General features: G+C 40.4%; 2 protein-coding genes across 8 annotated transcripts in view; one reads left to right on the forward strand and one right to left on the reverse strand.

The window, feature by feature from the left end:
- LOC143903857 (UDP-glycosyltransferase UGT5) lies at window positions 1–25784 on the reverse strand. Of its 2 annotated transcripts, none has more exons than XM_077417855.1 (3): window positions 24515–25781; window positions 13594–13813; window positions 1–1367 (listed from the first exon to the last, which is right to left on the reverse strand). In XM_077417855.1, the coding sequence occupies exons 1-3, from the start codon at window positions 25626–25628 to the stop codon at window positions 1061–1063; spliced, it is 1641 nt and encodes a 546-aa protein (XP_077273981.1). In that variant the 5' UTR covers window positions 25629–25781; the 3' UTR covers window positions 1–1060. The 2 variants fall into 2 exon arrangements, with proteins under 2 accessions (XP_077273981.1, XP_077273982.1); XM_077417856.1 differs by lacking the exon at window positions 1–1367 and adding an exon at window positions 8048–8108 and having other exon boundaries at window positions 24515–25784.
- The window catches only part of LOC143903865 (uncharacterized), a 49909-nt gene that overhangs the window by 17193 nt on the left and 6900 nt on the right, over window positions 1–25816 (forward strand). The window contains exon 1 of one of the 6 annotated variants that reach the window (XR_013258812.1): window positions 22942–23126. The exons of the other annotated variants lie outside the window; for them this stretch is intronic. The gene's annotated coding sequence lies outside the window, so the exon portion shown is untranslated. Of the gene's footprint in view, window positions 1–22941; window positions 23127–25816 lie in introns of those variants that run through there. 6 annotated transcript variants of the gene reach the window in all.

Consider the following 25816-nt stretch of genomic DNA (forward strand, 5'->3'; position numbering starts at 1 on the left):
AAAAGATAAATTATTATTTAATCATTAAAAATTTATTACATCTCTTTCGCCGTTGGAAGTAAATCAGTTCGGAAATATTTTGAGAATTTGTGTTACCGCCTGAATAATTCTAATCAAAACAAGCAAACATTTTGAAGATAATATACATAATCTTTATAGATCTAATCGCACATAATAAATATATAGTTCAGATATCCAGTTACAGGTTGTAACAAACATTTGTTAAATCTGGTAGAATTTATATTAAAATATTCGCAAAATATGAAAATTATGTATATTTCTCCAAGTATATAAAAATAGGTATTTGATGTAAGGTACGAATTCCCCTTGTGTGTACGTATGTGTGTGCGGCCATGTTGCACCTCGCGATAATGAATTTTAACTTCGATTACATGCAGGAACGAAGAAATAAAGGAACAAACGCTTTATGCGACGCGAGTCGACGGAACATGAAGAATAGTTTCGTCGTCTTTTCCGTAAAACGGGAAAAAGTAAGAAAAAAACGGAAACTAGCAAACTATAAGTTTTACACCATCTGCGCGTTGTTTGGACGAGTTCCAGTGTTAACGGTTATACTTGGATACCATAAAATACTGCAAACTATCCAGGGATTAAACGACTTGGCCCTCACGCCAGTTTTAAGGTCCGCACCTCCCGGAAAAGAAATCGCCGATAACAATTAAGCTAAAACCAGCCGACATACGCGAGCTGTAATATAAGTACTTCCTGACTAACTTTACGTAGAAATATCGAAAAGACATAAAAATCCACTCGCGACGCGCGATATTCGAGTCCGGCGTCGCTGAAGAAGTATGAAGAGATTTAATGACAAACAATCTGCACGTGAGAGACTTGAAAAAAATTTCCGAATAAATTTTTCACGTAATTTACCGAATTTACTTCCGTTGGCCGATTACTCCGGCTCTCCACCGCTTGAAATTCGTTCGTAATACGAGCGTCGACACTTATACGAAGGACCACGTTCTCTGCTATCTTCTACCTCGAGATCGCTTTTTTTCAGACGCGATGCTCCACGGCGAGACGTCGGCGTCTGTCATCATCAGTCCTTCTTCTTACTCCTCTCCCCGGCCTGACTTCCAGGCGTTCCTTTGACGGCGCCGAGTAACGACAGCAACAGCTTGATCAACCAGAAGAGGATGTAGATGAACGCCGCGGAGACGATAATCAAAACAAGCGCGACGTCGACGAGACGACTCTGGTACCAGGGTAGATCCGCGCCCTCGCTGCGGTGGTAAAATCTGCCGTTGCCCCGGGCGATGTATTCCGTCCACCATATCGCCGTCTCCAACGGTGTGGCAGCTCGATCACGGTAAGCCTTCGAAAGCCTCTGGGCGTTCTCACGGTAACTGAAAAAGCAGAAAGAGATATCTTGATGAAATATATACTTGATCGTACGCACTCTTTCCTATATCCATTGCACAAAAAAAACTATCTTTCTATCTCTTTTATTTGCTCTTTTTATCGCGTGTTCCACTCGGATATAGATGTGCAGCCAGAATGACGCGCGCGCGTTAAAAGAACGATTGTAACTCTCATAGAAAGCGAATATCCATTTTCATTCATGTCTAATTCGCGGAGGACAGTCCGGGTATTCGGATACACCGCGGTCGAAAATACCGGGTCGATCGATCAAACCAGATTGCTCGTTTAAATCGGGATGACGATTTCGGGTGCTCCCGATAGGCGCGTGTCTGGCAAAAGTGCGTATCGCGTTGGCCGGCCGCGCCGGCGAGCAAACACCTGTGCGTAACAATCGCCGTGAGATGCGTCGCGATTGTTAGGACCGCGGGAAAAAAAATTTTGCTAGGACAAGGGATAAAGGGAGGATAAAGGGGCAGAATGGCGCGCGCGGACAGTGGACGGCGGGGAGAGGACGGCCGCCGCTCGCGCAACCACCCTCGGCGGACCCGAGGCACACAATTTACCGATCGGTACTCTCCATTATTCGTGTTTACAGCTGCAGCCCGCGAATCAACCTGATGCACCGCCGCGCCACGTCTATCCCCCGTGTGCGTAACCTACCCCCCTCCCCCCAGCGCATCCCTTTTCCAGCGCGCCAGCCCTGATCCGCCGTCTGTGTCACCCGTGCCGCTCGTGCTTCGCTATTTGCCTCGGTCAAATTCAGTTGCAGCCCCCGCGGTGGTTTTGAATTAACCATCAATTTTGGGCGCGCCCGACGCTCCCTTCCGCTCGGGGCCGCGCCTGTCGACGGTCGTTCTGAAACGTTGCTTCGGGGGGTGTCATTAGATAAAACCTGAGGGAGGGAAGAGAGGAAGGGGGTGTTAATTCATCACGCCGACGAGATAAACTCGCGTAACTATATCGACCGACCGAAAATCGCAAAACGAATTTTTTTTCACCGCGAGTTAACGAGTGAAAGAATATACTTTTTGCCGGGGGCAGAAGAGGATAGGATGGCGGACAAGAGAAAGGACGGGGGAGCGGAACAGGTCGGTGAGCACGTAGAACCGTCGCGTGAAATTTAACATCGCATATAAAACGCATTCACCTTCTGGCTATACCCCCGGCGGGGAGTGCTTCCGCTGGCCGTGTTGTGCTTCTTTTTGCATTTACAAATTATCCGCGAGTGCGCGAGACGCCAACCGACCGCCGTGCACTGCCAACGCATCAATATTGAACGTGGGACGTTAACCACGGTTTCGTGTTACACACCGGCACTCCGCGACGTGGTGGATGCATTTATACGCAACTGTATATACACGATGTGTATGCGCAATTTGCAAACGCGTCTGAAAGGACGGCAGCATGGCTATGAATTTCTAAAATGCGTGTCGACTGTGAAGACTTTGTTCGCAACCTTAATTCAGCACAATAAAAGTACCTAATGAATTCATTTGACACGTTCACCGCCAAGCGTATTTTATAGCTGATTTTCCATTCACGCCGGATTAAATTATTTTATATTGAAAAGAATAATAAAATACTTAATTTTTAGACTATTTAGAGTGTTGAATTTACAGTATTGAGTTGCACAAAAATATGATGCATGATATTGATATTTATTTGATAGTCGCTGATGTTACAAAACGTAAATTAAAAAAATCAGTGTCGGTCCTCAGTGATCGATATATAGCGGTGAATGTGTAAAAAGATACAAAATTATGTAGATTGTTTGAAACAAAAAATTCTTATAAAACATTCTCAAAACTGTTTTTCTCGGTCAAGCGATTTTACATAAATATGTATTCGCAATTTTAGTGGAAAAAGATCTTTGTGCACGCGGCGTCCCCATTCTCGCCAACCTGTTTTTTGCTCCTTCCAAAATTTATTCTGCGTGCTTCCAGGTTTTATTGATATCTCGTTTCGTATTCTTTTTTAACATAATTTTAGGCTTATGTTTGTAAACTTTGCCAAATTTAGGGGCAGGCGATTAAACAACATTTAACTCGCAACAATAATGCGAAATGCATTTAGGATTAAATAACAAAGTACACGAAACGCAGGTGTCCGCCGCCTCTCTCTTCGGAAATTCCGCATCGCGTCGGACTCGCATGTGTACGTGTGTATCTATTATTGCGCGTCGGCATAGCATGTACTTGTAATATAAAATTATTTAAACAATGCAGCATCGCATCGCCAATGTTGCCTCTTCGCCGCTACTGCTGGCGGACCGATATAATTACGGATACACACGATCGAGTGAGCATTCGATATTCCAACAAATTCGCGAAACAGACGTGAATACAAATCGGCCGACAACGGCGGCCAGCAAAAATAAACATATTGCGTAAAATAATGGGGGACACCGAGCGAACGACGCAGCATTAGTAATGCGAGATTGTCGGTCGACGTGTCTCTGCGATCGTCGTTGAATCGTTCAAATTTATTCGTTCTTACGTAGACGATGTGTACCTATAGTCGGATTTTATTGTCAGACTTGAATACGATAAAAGAGGCGATCAATACGTTAAATGCATTACCGCCTGCATGTAACAAGATAGCACGTCTGTACATTTGACACACACATCAGATGTATCAGTTCTCACGCGATAATTTGTGGCCTCATTGTAAGATATATGTAATTGCATAATTTTAATGAGTCTGATGAATTAGCGATGTTTTAACGAGGAAATTATTTAGAATAATAGGAAAATTAGTGATGTAACTGTCATAATAATCAGACATTGACAGCTATATCGATTAAATCCGACTAGCAATATAATCTGCAATAATACACGTATTTTAATAATAATATAATATAACGGATTATTATACCGAATGTATTATATTATGATCGAAATTGTATAATTGTCATATTTGCAACCCTCATTTTTGTGGCGCGTTATCTACGCGCGTCGTCGTTTATCTACACGCGACATTTCTCTGACATTTGTCCGAAAACGCGTTGTTCCGTGTCTCGACTTCATCGATGCTACTGTTTAAAAAAAAGAAGGAACACCACCCGAGGGAGGATCACGATGGCGATTCAGACACGAGAACGAAAAGAATTGTCAGTCCTGGGCCATTACGAGTGAAATAATGAGCGATGCGGAATCCCCCCCTCTCTCTTTCTCTCACTCTCTTTCTCTCTTTCTCTCTTTCTGCCGTTAAACACGCTCGTGTTGCGAGCACGTCGTTTTAACGTCGCGTGAGTCGTCCCAATTGTCGAACGCAACAACGTTACATGCATGAGTAATGTAAAATTGTCGAGCGATTCGAAAGCGCTGCTCTCCCTCTCTAACCCTCTTTGCCTTCTCCCCCCCTCTCTCTTCCTCTTTCGTTTCCGCGCGCCGCCTTAATTGCCGCTCGGTGTTGATTTACGAGCTTTGCCTCTGCCGACCCGGCAAGTAGGCACGCTCGCTTCCGATCGTATCGGGGTATCGGTGCGGCATCGATGCGATACGCGTGTTTCAACTTTCGATCCCTTTCGACCATTACGGACGACACCGTTTGGATAGCGTAATAATACACGGCGCTTATTTTTTTTATGGTACCAATTTTTAATATTATTTTTGTAATGTTGGAATGTCGATGCAACATCGATATGTGATATTTTGCTGACATCATTATATTAACGAAAAATTAGTCTTATATAATATTGAATATATTATAACTTTTTTATTTTATATTCTTTACAATATTAATATTTTGTAGAATCAATGCTTATTATTTGCTATTAGGCAGTTGTCAATATTCTAACTCGATATATTCATCAAGCATGAAAGTAACTAGATAAGCTGGATTTTAGCGCGCGCGCGCGCTTTCGTGTTCACAAACGATTGCGTCACGCGCGTAAACAGGTGATTTGTATCGCGCGTACATGATTTATGTGCCTGAAACACGAATAAGCATTTCCAGCTTCTCGATGTCCATCCACCTGTTTTTCCCGTGGAAAGCACCATTTTTAGTAAATTACTTATCGGGAAAAATATGTCCAAAATATTAAAATTTTAAATATTCTAACAATAAGTAAAGAAATTTCAAAGGTACTTTTAATGACGTACAAACAAAATTCAATGTATAATCAAAAATATATCTAAAAGTGATATATATCCCGATCGAGGTATAATTTAGAAATGTATTAATTCAACATTCGTGAAATTCATTAGCTACATCTAATATCAATTCAAAAGGGGTTGGATTATATGTATATCCAGATGCTATCGCTATTCGTCTAAGATTACGGGATGCTTTATATGCGGCACACGCGAGAATCCTAGACTGATCAAAAGGCAGTTGCCGGAGTATCAACGTTACTACGAGACCTTCGAAGATAACGTCCGCGCGTTTCTACAAGTGATAAATATAATCAGCACGATCTCAAGATCGTATTACAGTAATACGGTCCCGAGTACGTTTTACGACTTCTCGAAAGAGCCGTGACCCGTGCCAGCGCCATATAACTCCGAGGTACTTCTTTGCCCTTTGCGTCCCCATTCCCCCGGCTTTTGCTGGTCCCCGAAAATACGGGGGACGCGAAGTGGCTGTTCAATCCCCGAAGATCACTGCGCGTGATTGCGCTTGCAAGCCAAACTTGGGCTTACAGCTCGCTGGTACAGCGCTAGTGATGTATAATGTTTGTGTTGACATGCGACTCTCCCTCTCTCTGGACTCGCGAAGAAGATCCGCGAATTCACAACCTAGTTTGCCAAGTGACATTCTTGAACGATCTTGAATACAAACGACGTTGAGTAAAGTTGTGAAAAATTCTCGCTCGGGCTATCGCGAAGAATCTTGAAGAAGATTTGCAAATTCATTATTTTCCTGCGAAAAGCTAAATTGCTTTCGATTGTTTTGAAACTTGGTATAGATTCCTCATTCACTGAAAAGAGATCTAAAAAGAGTTTTTTTATTGTGTGAAGATTAAAATAGTTATTCAGCAAAACTAATATAAATCACAAATATCACCGAGATATTTTAATTCTGCCAATTGGTTAAAATTATTGTTCTAAAATTAAATTTCGTGTAAATTTTATACAATAATTTCTTATATGGAGATAACATACTTCTTTTCTTTTTAAAAATAAACTAAATAAAATATTAAATAAAATATTAAATGTGAGAACGATTGAAAGTAGATCAAGCCAGGTTAATGTTAGATTCACACTGAGAATCTTTTTTGAAAGCACGCTGCTCTATCAGAAAAAAGCTTATGTACTAAATTAGAGAACGATCGAAGTCAGGTCGAGAGAGAGAGAGAGAGAGAGAGAGAGAGAGAGAGAGACAAAAATCCTTCTTGGATTTTTCTTCATTTCAGCAAGATTTACCAAATTTCCAAACAATCGGAGACCGTTCTGGAAACTTTCCCCTTCTCGAGTCCTATTTGAATTTCAGATTCGGCCTAACTCTCCAAATGGGGCAACATTCCGAACATAATCAGCGCACGAACGTAATTTTATTCAATCCCAGACAGGGGGATGGGGCGAATGTAAAATCGCAATAATTTTTCTCGCTCAGGCTCTACCGCTAACTCATAATTTGCCATTGGAAAAAACGAGTTTCGACGCGCGGGTGGCGACTTGCCTAACCCAGTACAACTACAACGTACGAGGGGGTTGAACGGGGTGTATCGCGAGATACGAGATCAGTGCCTTAACGTCACTCTCTCGTTCTTCTTGCTCTCTCCACTGTTCTCTCCACCGCTTCTCCTTCTACCACGAAGTACGAAAGTACTTTGAACCCATAATCAAATTCGACTTCAAACTACCCCCATTCACGAGAGGGGTAGAGCTCGCGCGATAACTCGCAGGCGTTACTTAAGCGCACTGTACCGGGTGGCGCGCGCGCACAGGTACATGCTCACCCTCGCACTTATACATCAAGCTCGCTCATCTAATCTAACACGCACGCACGTATACGGTACATCGACACACGTACGCACACCGCAAAAGCCAAGAGGGTAGTATGTACTTACGGGCGCAAGCTGGCACATAAGAGCGACGGTAGTCAAAGTTTCGGCAGTTTGTAAGGAGGTAAGGCACCACCCTTCGCTCCTCTCTCCACCCTTTCCTTTCTCCTCTGTCCACCTTCCCTCTCATCCTTCTGACTTCTCTGCGCTCGCTCTGCGCTTCTTCTTCGGTTACGGCTGAGGGATAACGTAGTGCGGTTCCGTCGTCGAGTTAGCCCGACATCTCTAACTCCCCCGCCCCGTTTACCCACCCCGGCCCCCACCGCCCCCTTTCCTCCCTCTCAAACATTTCTCCCGCGCTCCATTTCCCCTATGCCGCGTTACCGACCTCACCTTGTCTACTTTATTGCCATGTTGTTCTTGTCCTTACTCTTTCCCGCGAGCGAGTAACCTTTTCCCAGTTCCACCTCCGACGAACCGCCATTCCCCAATTCTCTTTTTTTCTCTGCCGCCCTCCCCCTCTCTCCCGCGCGCCACATTTTTACCGTTGCTCACCCACGGCTTTTCCGGCCGGATTTATTCGAGAGGCAAAATGTGCTAGGGACTCTTATTCTTTGCGGAAGCGAGCGAGAGAACGAGAAAGAAAGAGCGAGGGAGAGAGGAAAGGGGGCTCTTTTTCTTAAAGGCAGAAACGAGAACTGTGCGGGTCCTATGAGTGCTTCGGCGCACCTGCTAGCCTGTAAGGGATGTAATGGGTCGACGAAGGTGGACGAAGAAGCTGGGGAGGAGAAAAAAAAGAGAAGAGTTACCCCGCGGAAAACGAGAAAGTGCGGCGTCGCGTAACAACCCGATGGCCAAGGGGATGGTCAGACGAAATAATTGGATACACTCGATATCGTTAATTTATTTCTGCAGAATGAGTCCCTCTGCGCTGCAGTTTACAATCCTTATTCCTTATTTTTATCTCTGTGACCTGAGAGGGATTTTTTTAAATGTCTGACGGCGATGAACTTTGGTATACCGAATATATATCGCAGATTCCACTTCTCGTGTTTTATTTTGCTCGCGGATCCTTTTGCGGCGAATTTTTATATGTGCATATGAAAAGATAAATGTGTCTTTGTATAAAAAAGACGCGTTTTAATTTTTTAAAAGATCTACCTTCAAATTATTCCACGGTAAATTCCGCGCACATGTCAGCAGAGGGACTGTATTGATCGCAACGTCATGAATGTTACGATTTCTGCCGGCGTCTAATTAATCTCGATCTCCCTCCCACAAATTGCCCGCATATTTAAACAAATTGAAAGAAAATCGCTCTCTGTCGATTTACCCGCTCGTTGTTACATCGGTTTGACGAACTATTTTGTAAGTTGGCGAAAAATGTAAATATTTCAATCCGTGAATTACGCTCTCCCACCGATCATTTACTTTTTGCCGAACGTTCTACGTTAATTAATTCCTTTCATTATCGGGACTGCACGCGCTCTATTATTTTAGCCGCCACGCGAAGCGAACATCATTGTAACGCAAAATTGTAATGTTAAAATCAATCCCCGGCTTTTCACGGGACGATCTATATTTTCAATCAGTCATATCCTCCCTCATATTTGTTTCATCATGTATTTCACATTATGATTTAGGCATCGCGTAAAACAATGACGTCCCGTCTTTGTTCGAGTTACTCATCTGACGCACTCATTTATACAAAATTATTTTTTATTTAAAAACTCACACACAACATTATTTTTTATTAGCGCTACAAAAAGGCGGCTTTGTATGCATATCGCAGTTTCAGTCGCTCTATGCAGGTAAATCCGCAATATGAAGTAATTAACGCGTTATGGATCCGTACGACCTGTATGACATCATCGGCGAAACGATGTTAGCGGCGCTTTCAAACTGTTCGATAATTCGATATTCTCTCCGCTCATATAATATCGTATTCGAATAATCGCACCGTATTTTCTAAAACAATGCGAACTCGCCATAGTGCGAACAATGGCATGACGCACCATTTGATCCATTTCAATAATCATACCTACTCGCATTGTCGGTATGTGGAATATTGAAACACATATCCGGTTAGAATCGCTCCACGGTTTAGATTAGAAAGGCAATCCATATTATTGTTCTCTCTTGAGCCCAAATACAAATGTCATATTTTTTAATAAAAAACGAGATTAAACTATTTTTTTAACAATTGAATGAGAAAGAAATAGTTTATATGCGCGAAGGAATTTATATATATAGATTTTCCAGCTACAATTACATAATTAAGTCTAGTTTAGACGTTTGCTAAATTAAAAAATGCTGGATTCAAGATAGCCGATTGAATGCAACTCTGTATAATAAAACGCAATTTTTTTAATATAATTAAGTTAACGAATTTTATGTTCTAATTAGCATTTTTTTACATTTTTTTTTGTGTTTATTTCGCATCACCGTTCCTCCACGGGGGATATATTTTATTCAAATCTTCTTCCTTTTATCTTAAGAAATCCGTACGGAGAAATACAAGAGGCGAAGGATTATAACTCAGAGGATCATCTTCCGGAGACTGAACGCACCGGGCGTCCGTGTATAAATTCATGTCTGCGAATGGTATTATAATGAAACTGGAATCGCACGTATATCGCCTCAGCTCTAGCGGGATCCTTAGCTAGAGGTCCAAGGCGCCGGCTCGTAAATCCGACGACATCGTGATTACACTGACGTTAAGGAGTGTCGTACGACGCGAAAACGAGCAGTCGGGCGCAACAGTTTCATATCCGCTCTGATTTATTAAGCCGGCTTTATCGCGCTCGGCTGGGATTGTCCGCGCGTGCATACGGACACGCCACACCGTCGATCTGGTGTCGCATGAAAAATGATTGAATTGCAGCGTATTTATTCTTGTCAACGTATGGCGCATTAGTCGCGCTTTATTACCGCGATGGTAATTGTTATTAAATATTTGCGCATTTCAAATTGTACGTATAAAACGGTGGTGTCGATGTCATCGTGGCTCTGTTTAGTATCGCAGTTCGTAATTTACGATAAGAAAGTTCACAATCTTGATAAATTTGTCCGATGTAATAAAATTAGTTGATTATTAAGGAAGAAGAGAAGTGATTAATTTCTGTATAAACGGATTACGAGGGGATGAAAGAAAGTAATCTCCTTATAAACTCATGGTTACTGGTCATTTCCGCGGTAATTAGCGACTCGCAAATTTTTGCACGATAATACGCATCAGCGCCGCTTCGTTTCGTCAAATTAAGCGTGTCATATTTCATAACGGTTTTACGGCAATTCGCAAGAGTATCGTGAAAAACGATTGCTACTGGCGAGCCGAGATACCGGAAATGGTAATCGTGCGGACAAGTCATGCTTATTATTATAGTTCCGTAATTTTCTACAATTATACTTCGCTCTACATAACTGACGTCTGTGTCCTGCGCAATTAATAGATGGACATGCATATGGATTACGCGCGATCTGGCTCTCCTCATATTTAATCACACAGCGGGATCTCGAAGACAAAAGAGAATGCTCGCGGCACAAGACCGCGAATAACTTGGCTTCGTCAATCGAAGTACAACCAGACTTGAGTTTTTGTTAGAGCAAAGTTTCCGTTAGAGTTAAGTTTAGGAGTCTCTTTAAGTTATATCTCCCTCTTTAACGCATATTTAGCATTCCTGTGTGAAGCCGGCCGACAAACGTAATTTCTATTAAATTGGAAATATCAAATGAGTTGTATAATTATTTTACATATGTACAAAATTTTGGACGACAATAGCTTTTCCATGTTTTTTTGTAGTATAGCACAAGAAGAAAAATACGGTAACTTTCAAAGCGTGGGTTCTTGAAGCCTCTCATTGTTATCGCTTGAGTTAACATCGCCTTAAACACTCTGCATGCACCATAATTATAACGCTGTCATTCTTCAGCGCGCTCGGCGAATGCAAATCTCACTTTGAAGAAGAAAAAACAGAAGCCGCACACGCGCGCTACCACAAGTCGAGACCTCGAAAGAAGCCGATGTTAGGCGGCGATTACGATGATACCAACCGGCGTTATTAGAGTCACGCACATATACTACGTTTACGCGAGCGTTACTTTTGTAGTAACTTACGATATATTACTCGTTTACGCGGAGTAAATTATCGCAAGTTACTACAAAATCCCGTTTACGCGAAGGAATTATCGTAAGTTACTACAGAAGTAACGCTCGCGTAAACGTAGTAATAGACGCGCAACGGATGAAAATTTTTACGGCGGAAAATACAGCCATAGTCACACCTAGGTTTTAAAATTGCATAAATTTTTTTGCCGCATCCGATTTTGTAGGTGCGTTGTGGCATATTTAGCAGAATGTGTCGCTCGAGCGGAATATTACGCGTTTACATTTAGAAATGTTGGGTGAGATATGAAAATGAAATAAAGCAGCGTGAAATCTCATGCATGAAAATATCCATTAAACGAGACTGGCAATTAAATAAAAATGTTCGTTTCTTTTTTAAATTAATATATTAAAGCGCAAACACTTTGACGCTATAAGCAACCACAGAGAAACCCGGTTAATTTCGAGTTTGCATATATATATGCATATATATAATCTCTCTCTATATATACATATATAATCTTTTATTTTTAATATTTTTTATTATCACACAGCTCTAAATTAACTAAGTTTAGAGTTGTTTAATTGTATTACTCACTGGCGAAGAAAAAGTACCTTATTTGTTTTAACTAGGTTTCTCTGTGGTTACTTATAGCTCAAAAGTACTCGCGCTTTGATCACATTTAATTTATCGGTATAAATTTCACCCTTTTAAAATTTTAATTTAAGCGTTAGCTCTTCTGGGAAATCTTACATAGAAAGTAAAATGTAACTATCGTAAGAATTCTGAAGAAGCCGGTTACGTCAAATAAACGAAGATACAATTTCTTCGCTTTATCCCAAGGGGACGTCGACCCCTTCGTTTCCCGCCGCGATCCTCCACGCGTTCGGCACCATGAGCATACCATGTAGGGTTATATAGCTCGCGGTTGGCTTGGTAACGCGCGTGCGGTTAACAAAAGTTAACCGTACTTGGCCAGAAGAGAAAGTGAAAGAGGGGAGGAAGAGAAAGGACAACGTTGAATAATGTAAAATTTCATTTCGGCACGCCTCCACGTCGTCATCGACGGCGCGGCGTGCCGTTGATTCGGTATACCCCCCGTGAAACATTTAATGCTTGCGAAATTTCCCATGTGATTTTCCCGTGCTGGATACGCGCGCCAGATGTACTCACTCGCTTGTCCGCTCGCTCGATCCCGCGCGTCCGTCGATCGGGACGAAGGCGAGGGAATTAAAAGGGGACTGGAGAATTATCCTGGGAACACGTCCGCTCTTTCCGCGATTCGTGCCTCGAATTTGCGACGAAGAGAGCGACGGCGTGTCGAAAGAGAGAAAAAAAAATTGCCTGCCGGAGGACTATGAGAAGAGTGCTGAATACGCCCGCGCCGTGCCCTGCTCGACAGCTTCCTCTACCCTCCCCTCTTCCCCAACACAACACTGTCTACTTTCTCGGAGAACGAGAGAGACAGCGGTATGCCGCGTCGAAGGAAAAGAAAGGGATGGGATTATAGGGGATGTTGAAAGCTCTGACGGAAGAGGGATGGAAAAGGGGTAGGGGGCTAGAAGGGAGTTGGGAACGCCAGTGAGCCGCGCTACGGATTAACGAGGCGCCTCGCTGCAACGACGATGCACTTGCCGGATATCCGGTGCGTCCGGACGGCTCGTGAGATATTCAACGGAGCGAATATCCGGATAGATTATGCGATTCTCCTTTTTTCGCCGCGATCCTTTTCCGTCTTTGTGCCACCATCCTCGCCGTGACATCTCGCGAGCGAGAAATTTTAACGCGACCGATATATCGGCGGCACGGTAAGCTTACTGTAATAGATAATTCTACACTGGAAATGCGTCGGCGAAACTCTAGACAGTCCGCCGACGCGTCTGCACCGGGGAAAAAAGTCGATTTCAGATCCGCGTTCCCTAATAAAACGATCACTGAAAATTTAATTCGTTAATCCATGCGATTTCATTCTCCATTTTTGTCACCGATAAAAAAACCCGATTGTGAAACGGATGTTAACAACATGAATCTCTTTTTGTGTCTCGCAAAGAGATATTCCTCCAAAGAAATATAAATAAATATATTAAAGAAAGGTAGAAAACAAGTTTCTCACTTTAGAATTAAAACAAAAAGAATTAAGATACCTATAATACATACCTGGTATTGTTGAAAGCTTCGTCCAGAGCGTGTCTCAATGTCTGTTCATTTAAATTATTGTATTCAATCACCACCGCGGCACCTCTGGTCTTCACGGCAGCAGCATTGTGGAACTGATCACCGAACATCGGCAATAAGATCATCGGTAAACCCGCGTAGACCCCCTCCGAGATACCGAGAAGTCCTCCGTGACCAAAGTAACACTTAACGTTCGGGTGATCTGAAAATATAGTAAAACAATAACTACAACTGACAATAATGGAATCGATTAACAATTTAAAATACCAAGGGATAGCTATAGACAAATCAGCTATGAAAAATTTTTGCAAGGTTAGAAATATTATCTCGCTAAATACAATTTTTCGAAAATAAAAGTTAAGGTAAATAAAAGAGAGACAAATCAATTTATTTTGTTTATTGCCTAGAATCAATTGAATCATTGTTTCGTTCAATAGTGATATTGTTAGTATTCCATGAAGTTGTAGCTTTTTCGACAACTCCCGTTGCAAACAACAGGGTTTAATTTACAAAGCCGGTAGCGCGGCCGCGCGCTGCAAATATTCAAATCGCAATTTGCACTAAAAATGTCAGGGTCAGAGAGAGGCTCGTGTACGCAGGTAACGAGTAACGAGCCGTTATAAATGACTCATCCGGCTCCAAAATGGAATTGCCAAGAGCACCTAATCTTCCGCGTGCACGCGTGCGGCGGCACTTAATTGATTAATTACGCATACATTTGCGCTTGCACAGTACATGCGCGCTTATAACGAAGAATCTATAATTTACAATGCAATTAACGGGCAAATTACGGATTCGACGCGGTAATTCGTAATTGATTGTGACGCAAATTACGAGTTTAATTCATTAACAACCGCGTATTGCGCCAATAATAGTCGAGGCTCGAACATCCGAGGTGTCGAGGCGGGCAAAGGATATTCCTTGGCCGATTCGCTGTATATATATATCTCACAAATTATCATCGAATATGCACGTGAGAAATTTACACCTATCTCTTTCCGCCATTATAATATATAAGTATGGTAAAAAAGTTTACAATGTGTAAAAAGAAAGAATGCGCATAATTTTTTTTATCAAACATTAATTTACAGATTCATTTTTATAATTTACTCAAGATTTATTACTCAAAAATATTTGGGCGATCTATACACGCCATATATAGATATGAAAACACTTGCTAATACAATTTTTTCAAATGTTTGATGTACGGTATACGCTAAAATTACATTTTATTTATTATTAATGCTAATGCAGCTCTCCATTAATAATGCAAAAGAAGCAACGCTTCCCGCCGAGCTCCCGGTAAGCTTAATTAGCATTCGCCGATATTATAGTATGAGATTTTTTTCAATTATGATTTATGAACGGTCCCATCAAAACTCCTGTATTAGAACAAAGTAAAAAATTTCTACCGACGTGACTAATATCATAATTAGACGCCATATCGTCTCCTTTTTGTGTCTTGCTTCTTTCTTCTGTATAAATTCACGCATGTGCGTTATCTGTCAGTCAATATTGAACATATTTGCGTGGAATTTTTTACGATCGCCAATATTCACCGCGATAAAAGTCGTTCGTCCTCCTTTGCGGTTGTCTGTATTCGTTCTTCTCGTATAAGAGCCCGACGGCGCATCTCCGGCGTCGATCTTAATGTCAAATTCCATTACCGCCAACGTTCGCCCCTATCGACGGTGCTGGAGGGAGAAGACAGGGATAGGATCCACGGATATATACGCGGATATTTGCGGGGGTTTACATTACATCCGCACAACGTGTACGCGTGCACGAATATATCCATGCACGCACCGTATCGAGAGGATGTGCTTCTTATTTTGACGACAAAAGTGCCGCCGCATCTCGAGGTTTCGCGCTCTCGATGCATCCTCCGTATCATCTCCCGGCGCACGTCAATACGTGACAAGGGATATCTATCGGCGTGGAATTTTTGCGATCGGCGTGAAAGAGAGAGAGAGAGAGAGAGAGAGAGAGAGAGAGAGAGAGAGAGAGAGAGAGAGAGAGAGAGAAATGCGCTGGTGACGAAAAATTGGAGAGGGAGAGATCTCTTCCACCGTGAGTTCCGCACTTCGAGATTTCCGCCGCCACGTGGTAAATCACGGGCGATATAAAATCCTCCGTGCGTCGCGATGCGCGCGAATAAATGTTATTCGCCACCGTATGACGTGCGGTTAAAGATAACATTAACAGGGGATCAAACGATGCTCCCGAAAGGGGAGCTGATAACCTTGTTATCGGCACCGATAAGAGAAAACAAAGGAACATTTATTGAGAAATATCACAATTACGGCGTGTTACATTGATGTATCTTTATTTAACGACCTTTTAAAACCATTTTGAAAAATTTGATAATGTTTTACGTTCTACAAGATGAGGAAAGAACTTACGTATTCATAAAAAGAAGGTACATACTTTTTAACGCGATCGATATTGCAATTAAGGCGGAAGTAAGAGGTGATTCTTCTCGTCCAAGAATTTGTAGCTCCCCGGATGTAATACACCTAACTTTATAGTGTTGCATAAAAGATTGAAAAAAGAAATTACGGGCACGATCTCGAAGGATACGTGAAAAAAAAAGGGAGAAGAGAAAAGAACACGGAAAGTACGGAAGTAGCTTCGAGCATCAGGCGGGAGCGGGGTGGAAGGAAGAGGAGATCAAGGTAGAGCAGTCACGAAGGAAGATAATAAAATTAAAGTGATCGATCGTAGCGTCTGACCAACTTGCGACATAGTTTCAGCGAGATTATTTGAAATACTTACGTCGGGGGCGCCCGGCTGTAAGTATAAACGGGAGAAAAGAGGAAATTCAGAGAAGACTGTTATTACATTATTATAATATTGTTACATATATAAGTCGGCATAGTGTAGTAGAACTATTAACAAGAAGTGGTTATTACACATAATTATAATAATATCAAAATATGATATACGCATATGACAAGTTAGATTATATTAAGGGATATATTATGGCATGATTATAATAGCAAGGTGGCGCGTAACGATATGAATTTCAAAAGCGTGAGATTGTTTTGTCGAGAAATTTCACATCGATATTCGTAAGTATGACGAATCATGTCAACAATATTACGTTATTAAATACACCTGTGCGAACGCGATTAATAACGAACGCGCGGATTCTCTCTGCGGGCCGCGATATTCGTCGCAAATGTCGCGTATATGGCAACGGCCGATTTCTCGATGTGCGGAAAAAAAATTCAGAACGATTCTCTTCACTTATCAATCTTTTCCCTCCTTTCCAGCAGGAGTTTCTCTGCTTTCCTTGAATCCATCCGTATCGAATATTTGCAAAGTATACGCGCGGAAGCTCGGTAAGGAGACGGCGATATCTCCTCTCCGTTGGCGAAATCACTGTTTACGCTCGAACGTGTACGGAAATACGCATCGCATCGAAATCGAAGACGCGATGAGCGATCCTGCCCGAGCTCGTTCCAAGTTTGCCCCGGGATATACGAGCAACTTTCGACGATGTGGATGTAGAACGCATTCGCGAGAAGAAAAACACCGACGATAAGATTAGAAATCGTATAATATATACGGGGGGGATCGCGATTGCGAATCTTTTTTGGTGTTCCCTTGGTTCGCGAATTTTCAGGTTGAAAATAAGAGAGATACGAGAGGATGCTTTCCATCGACTGATGGCAAATTAACGGAACGTACGGGGATAAAGTGGAAATAAAGGATGGCTGGCACAGAGAAAGGGAAATAAGAAGAAATGAGAGCGAGAAAAATAATCTAGTCGTTAATCCGAAAGCACATATGAGTTTCGCAGTTGTAATTCTGGGGCTTAATAAAGGTAAGCTCATTTTTCATCTCGGGGAATATATTGCGGAGATGTAATTTTATAGAACGTACGAAGCGAGATACAAATAGCATAAAGGTATGTAAAGGTGAGGAGAGAGAAAAAATTTCTTAATCTAATAAACTTCTGCTCCGTTAAAGAGAAAGATTTCTTTTGAATGTCAATTTTACAACCAAATTATCTAAGCTCCATCTGTCCGAGGTATTTGAGCTAAATACTGAGTACGAGCGACATTGTGTTACACATTAAAAATTATTTTTAAAAAATAATAGCAACACACAAAGATATGATTAAGTAATTCAAATAATTTGATGCATATATATTTAATTGATAATAAGTGCTTAAAACACACAGCGATATAGTTTTGTAATTTGCGAACCATCTGACAATGAGTTACGCGTAACGTTTCGGTATATATTTCAGCACATGTTGCAGCGATCCGTTATATCATATCTTAATTGCGATGTAGTTGGTGTTTCTTACACAAAACTCTCTTGTCGGTGTTTCCTTACAAGAAAAAATCGAAGGTTAAATGTGAAGAGTGAGCTGGCTAGAAAACTGTCTCGCCGCGTTCTGTCCACTGATTTGGAAAAATTTCATCAGGAATGTTTCTCACTTCTCGAGCATATAGTGCGCTGAGCGTTTATTGTGCAGAACCATATTGCCTGACGAATGCTTAGTATATTTTCTGATAAATCTTATAACGCATTCTGTAAAAAATTTTTATGTTTTTTCGCAGTAAGAGTTCCATCAATAAAATACAGCTCGATCTCTATTTATTGATTCCACACCACACGTTAATCACTGGCGCTATCGTCTTTGATATTAAATTTATTATAACTAGTATGGATTCTCGATTGATACCAATACTTAATTTGCATATTATGTAAATTAACATTTCCAGAATAAGTAAAAATAACGTCACCAGTGAATAATATCGAAAAAGCGAAGTTTGCACTAATTTGTAATTGTTCTTGAACTCATTTACAGAACCTAACACAGTTTACGAAATCCATGCTGTGTAATTCTTGGTAGAGATTGATGTGATATGAATGAAAGTGACGACTGAGAATTCGTGATACACTGATGGCTTTCCCAGACTGACGTTTAATCTATCGTAGACTAATCTGAGAATCACGATTCATCATCGCAAGAACATTAAGTTCATTGCTTCCACTATTTACAGAGTTTCGACTGTTACCATTACGAATAGCAAAACTTCTGGTCTCTAAATAAAAATTTCAAATTATCACCTCTTGTTAGCTAACACAGTTAACACGCTACAGAATTAAAAATTTAATTAATATAATATTAGAAAATGTCAAAGAATAACGGCAGCAAGTTTTTTTTATTTAGAAAAAGAAATTCGGGTTATTGTCTATAGTGATTCTAAAGAAGTTATTCGCTGGCCGACGTAACTCGAAGCGGAGTGACGCTATAGCAAACGCGCGCTTGCAAGAAAGAGAGAAAGAGAGAGATCGGAACGATGAGGACGAGGGTTCTTGGCGTAGCCGGGGAGATTTAACGGTGATTTATGTTGCCGTCGGGTCGTTAGCGAGTTGCCTAATTAAAGTCGTTTCACTCGACAGAGGCCGAGCTGCAAAACTGCTTACGCGAAAATTCTCGCGGCAGTCTCCTCGCCTTCTGCTTCGTTCTACATCGGCTTTCGCACCCTTTCTTACCATCCCTGAGGGACTCGTAGTAGGCGCACTGTCCGTTCAGGCAAATGATCCGAGCACTAAAACTGTCGAAGTATTCGAGACACGTTACCAGGCGAATAAATTTACACGACGGTCGCCGAAAGGTGATCGCCAGTTGAAGAAGACTAGCTGAAAATGAGTCGGCAAAAAGTTGGAGTTCCTTATTGGAGCGAATGGGAACAAACGAGAGTTAAAAACTTATTGACAGTTAGACATGACAAGAGACATTATCTTGTGATAATGTTTTGATTAACTTTATACTGATAAGTTTTTTCTTTTTATAGATTAACGGTTAGACGTAACAAGAGACATCATCTTGTGATAATCTTTCAATTAACTTTATCTGATAAGTTTTTTATTTTTGTAGATATCTTTTTGTATCAGATGTTATATCATTACTTTACGTTGAAAGCTTATACGTAAATACTCTAAATTAAATTGCAATACGTGCTCTTATTTGTATGGGATATGTTCTATTGGTCCAATTAATAAAATTTGCATCGTTATAGCAACTTTTAAATCAATATAAATAAATAACAGATTATATTAAAGACAAAGTAATTACTTGCTCTGCAATTCGATTTTGCAATTTGACCTTTAATTTTAATTAATAAATATTTCTTTAAATCTGAATCAGTGACTATTCACTGATTCAGCAGTACTATTCACACTGATTCAGATTTAGAGAGTAATATAAATAGATATAGGCCGGTATTCATAGTCGGTACTTATTTCAAGACCGTCTTAAGTAATGTCTTAAGATGCTAATACGGCTCTGTGATTGATTCATGACGTTTTAAGATTGTACTTAAGACGGTCTTAAATATAAGAACCGACTATGAATACCGGTCATAGTAACAAAACACTTGTCTTCATCGAGTGCAATGGAAACATGTGCGATTACATTGATTATCTTTTCAAACAATACATTAATAAAAAAATTTGACTTTTATATTTTGAGAGTACCTATACATAACAATTAATCGAATATACTGTTATAAAAATTAATTAAAATTGGATTGCAAGTCTGATGCTCTTCAATAAATCCATAAATAAATATGACTGAATTATGAATTATCTTCTGCATGCTGTATTTTTCTTATTGAATAACCTATGTATAAGGAGAATTACGTCATTCAGCATTAATTATTTAATTTTACTATGTAATACAAAACGTACACGCGGCGATATCTCTTTCTCTCTCTTCTTCCTCTTGATAAAAATTTAAAAGTAGAAGGTATTCCTCTTCAATGTCGACTTTGCCAATTAACTCGACATTCGTCTGTGTATCGCTATTCGCCAGATTGACGTGAATCGTTTTCAGAAGCACCGAAACCTCCTCAAATATGCCGGAGCCGTTTTCCGGTTTGACCGTTCAAAACTATTTGACGCTCAACCCCGCGTAGCCCGGACTGAATACCGTAGTTACCCCGGGTTTCGGGGATTCAAAAGCCGCTTTCGATGTTTTGCGCACGCGGACCGATTTCGCCGCAATTCAGCGCGATTAGTTTAACCGCGCGCGCTGGCTAGGAATCCCAGCTCTTGCCGAAAGTATTCCAATTTCTCGCGGTTATTAGCCGATAGACGTCGACGAGTCGAATGTCCGAGATGCATTCTATGGAAATAATAACAATACGGATTCGTTGTTCCTCTTGTGGGAATTTTTAACGATTTGTATGTCATGCCTAGATTTCTAGTCTTTTCTCTTTGATTATGTAACATGGACTGCTAGCAGCAACTTCAGACTGGTAATTAACTCATAATGCATTATTTATCCTTGTTGTTTACTGAATGTAAACAATTGTTATTTATCCTTGTTGTTTACTGAATGTAAACAATTGTTTACATTCAGTAAACAACAAGGATAAATAATGCATTATGAGTTAATTACCAGTCTGAAGTTGCTGCTAGCAGTCCATGTTATACCTATAGTCAAAGTCTTTTCTATACAATCTCAAGTAACCTGAATATATTTTGTATGACTGTCGAAAATTTCAAATAATTTCTTTTATCTATTATTATCATTATCTATTATATTTGTCTATTACTATACTTATAATATAATTCAACATTCTTTTATAATAATATATTAAATAAAAACGAAGAGGTGAAAAGAAAGAGAGAGAGAGAGAGAGACAAAAAATATGTATATAGGTAAATTAAATATAATTTTTAGTACCAAATACAGTACAAAAATCCTATAGCACATTAGTAATTATAACTTTAATATATCCCGATTACATTCATTGGAATTATTTTATAGTATTTCAATTTTATATTATTCCAATATCATAATTACTTATATATTATTATGACACCGGCAATATCGATATTCCATTACGAATTTATTAAATTGCTTTCAAAAAATGCATATATATATAATGTTCGCGTTGTTATAAATTTTTCTCGTATTCACTAATGTGGAATTTATAAAAGTATATTTCAAGAATCTGACATTTCATTTTTTGACATTTTATAATCGCAAAATAAATCTAGTTATGATGCAATATAAACAACAGAAATATTCTTGAAAATTACTTGAATTAATTTAACACAAATCGATTGCAATACTTTTCAGGCAAATTAACAGATTTGTTTATAATCATATTACGCTGACGTTGCTAATTTTCTGATTATGATTAATTATAATATAATACATTTTTATGATATATTATATTATAATATATAATTATACATATAATCAATTATATAATTACCTTAATTCCCCGATTTTTTCCTCTACTATTATTTATATTATACTTATCTCAAAGAAGAAATGTAAGAATAGGAGAGAGGCTTTGACGTTCTTGCATGTAAGTCGATTAAAGTCGACTCTTTTTCCCGTTAAAGAATACTATTCTCAGAGAGCTATTACTGCAGCGCGCGGCTGCAATTGCGATCGCATAGTATTGTTACATTAGAATATACGCGAGCCTACGTTTCGCATAATAGTAGAGCGATACTATCGTCGACAGGACTACGCTTATGGGCTGTAAGGCGATCCGATTCAGCATATAGAATTACGAATGGCGATTGTGTTACGCGGTCTAACAAAAATCCAGCGTAATAATTCAATGAGAAGTGGCGTTCGATCTTTGATCGTTATATAAATGGAGAGAGAAGTTTATATCCTTGTAAATAAAATCATAAATATTCTGCTGACAAGTTGAGAAAAAACATGATTATATATATACATGTATCCGTGAATATCCGTGTGTGCAATTAAATATCGCGAAACTGATAATGTAATAATGATATCATTAGTTGATTTTAGAAAGTAAATATTTATGAAAAATAATTAGTCTGCCGAATATTAATCAACGGTGACATTTTTAGCAAAGCATTAACTGGAACAGCATATAGATCAAAGAAAAGATTACCCAAAACCGGTTATCAAATACAAAGGGGTAACCGCGGTAATCAATAAACTCCTATTAGCGTTGAATTTTGTGTCACGAAAACGCGCAAAGCCGGCCGATGGTAAGGGGGGAGGGGAGAAGAGGGGATATTATTATTAACAGAGAGAACAGAGAGAGCGAGACCGCGGAAGGAGGGTACGAACGAAACGAAAACACGCGTTACGCCGATGGTATACAGTTTAACCGCGAAAAACGAGATAAAAAGGCAAAAACGGCGAAAAAAATATAGGGGTAAAAATGTAAAAATAAAAACGGGCGTCGCGCGCGCAGGTGCAGCCGTCGATCATTGAGCGCGCGCGCGCGATGCGGAGGCAATAAAATATGTCAAACGGTGTCTAAAACGACCTGGTGAAATTTTTAGAGCAAGGCATTACCATTGCAAATCCGCGCGCGCGCCGTTGCATGGGCTGGCTCGGCCCGGCGCTATAAAAGCGCGATCGCTACTCGCGGAAACGGCTGTCGCGAAGCAGAATTATCCTGCGACCGCAATAATCGACGCCGCAAATTTGTCACGCGATCGACGGGTCATCTCCAGCGTGACCGCGCATCTAAATTGCATAGGTAAAAATTATTGCGTAAATTATAATTACGATCGTAATTGCCGTCCGGCAAAAAGACTCCTTGCATGCTACTCGTATTTATTATCTCCGTTTTCGCTGGCTTCCTCTATTAGTAACAACATTAGTAACGAGATAAAACCAAATATGTTGATATTATTTTATACCGTTATTTTTGTTATAACATACTTATATTGTTTCATATTTATATTCTTGACAGACTCATATGCCACTTTAGATTAAAACTCGATTTGTTCGTGTAAATATACAAAAGATGTGAGTAAAGAAGTTGTATTTAATGAGAATATTTCGTGCAACCATTTTTTCTGCTCGATATTAATCATTCGCGATGAATATGCCAACAAGATTGCCACGTATCTTTCTAAAGCTGCGATCTTGTCGTTGTATAATCAACGCAGTTAAGTATAAATATTAAGACTTTTATAGATAAGAAGTCACTATTCCTTCTGAGCTACTGAGACAATAAACATTATAAATCTGATGCGAATTTATAATTTCTGTTCCCAAGCAAAATCATACAAGCAAAATATAATTATTATTATGTGAATAATGTAACACGCACACTTCTGCACTTTGAAACGTCCGACACCTGATTATTTCTGTGTGAATACTCGCGCGCATGAATATTAACATAACGAGTTTCTAGGTTTTCTTTCAAGACTACGCATTTATCTTTACATATCAAACCGTAAGATTCGTGCGCTGTGCTTGCATGTGCTTTTGCACAAGATGCAAAAAAAATAAATAACAATACTTAAAACAATTTGCAATAAGTTAAAAGTATCCTTTTTCGTATAGCATATGTTATAATCTTTTATGAATCTTGACTTAACTCTCACTGTTATCGCATTTGATGTTTTTATGCTACGCGTATGTGAAACTTGCCACACTAACGTGAAACATGCTATATACGTAGTCTATGCGTCATGTTATGCATTACAAGCAAAATCTAGCAATCATCACATGGATGTGAATGATATAATATAACACGCACACTTCACTTTGAAACGTCCTACAGATTATTATACTTCGTTTATCGTCATTTTATAACGTTCAGTTTTGCGCTTTATATTCCCATTTATCACAAATATATATAATCGCTAATTTAAATTCAATAAATAACATCGCATCATATGACAGATAAAAGAAAAAGGATTTCTGCGTGAAATTATTAAAATCTTGAGAAGAGAATGACCTTAAATTTATTATCCCAACGTAGCAGTCAATGATTAATCTCGTGTTTTTGCGATGATCGAGCTAATTCAGAGTCTAATCAATGTCTAATACAACGACTCCGTTTTGAGCACGTGTTATTCTATGAAAAAAAGAAAGGAATATTTGTTTTTTTTTTTTTTTTTTTTTTTTATTTACTTATCACGTCGAACTGGGGCAGCCATTTCCTGGCCATAACGTTGTCCAGCTTCCGCGGTAGCTCGTCAGCCTCCCATTTCCAAATCACTTTCCGCGGTATTGAGCCAATTACCTTTAATATTGCATCCAGCTTATCTGGTGGCATCGTAGACATCTTGATCATGGAGCCCAAACTGAAATATAGCACTCCCTCATGAGCATTGTCAAGGAATTCGGCTATGTCTTTCGGCAGCGGGTTGATCTTGGACGGAATGTGAAGCCCACCGATTTCCACTACGTTCGGCAAATGAGGTCTGCTGCCGTGAATGCTACTGTGGGTGTTCAGCAGCAACGCCTGCGACTGCTGAGCGAGTTCTTTCAGCTTAGGAAGATCCGGGCCGAAGACCTCGTTGGCGACGACTTGATCGATCGATCGGAACCAATACTCGTAGGCCACTTTATACACTAACAGCCACAGTGCATTTTGCATTCGATTGAAGAAAGCCAGAGGTCTAGTGAAGCCAAGTACTATCATCGGGATGTAGCTAGGATCGTCCGTGTTGCCCATGTCGTCGTTGGGCCACGGCATGGCTTGATGCGACGACAGGGCCATGTAAGGTGCTTTAAATCGATGAACAAAACCCAAAAAGCAATCAGTGTTGAAGTTCTCGGTGAGGATCACGTCGAACTTTTCGTCGGTTTGAAGGAACTCTTTGATGGCCGGAATCCGCAGACCGCTACCGCACGCCTGATCTGCCATGGATCTCAAGAGGTAGAGATCCATCAGAGGACGGTACCACGGGTGACTGATCTGTTTAAAATCCACAACGTTCACGAAGACGCCGACCTTGGAATCCACCAAACTGATATCCTTATAATTGGGCAGCGGCTCTTTCGCCTTGGCATTGTCGGGTCTAGGAAAATACGAGATCACAGTGAGCTCGTGGCCTCTTCGAGCCAATTCCTCCAGAAGCGGCTTGAATACGTCGAAGTGACTCTTGCCAAGATGCCCGAAAACACCAAGTATTTTGAATTTCGTTTTAGTGGTATTCACGAACACGGTCTGATTGATGGCCAAACAGCATGTAGAGAACACCGCGAGCAAAAAAAGAACGATGGACGGATGTATCTGCATTTCGCAGGTGTGTCAAGGTAAGCCTAATTCAAGGTGAGCAAATGCAAGTCGATAATTTCACTAAGCAACGATCGATCGTCACCCCGGGCCCTCGCCGACGAATTGACAGTCAGTCAATCAGCCCGTCCATCTATTCCTTCGGTGTACAGCCGACTGCTCGAGTGCCCATTCGCGCCGACGATCGCCGA

The sequence above is a fragment of the Temnothorax americanus genome, unplaced genomic scaffold (assembly GCF_048541705.1).
Source record: "Temnothorax americanus isolate GAGA-0224 unplaced genomic scaffold, ASM4854170v1 Scaffold5, whole genome shotgun sequence".
NCBI lineage: Eukaryota > Metazoa > Arthropoda > Insecta > Hymenoptera > Formicidae > Temnothorax > Temnothorax americanus.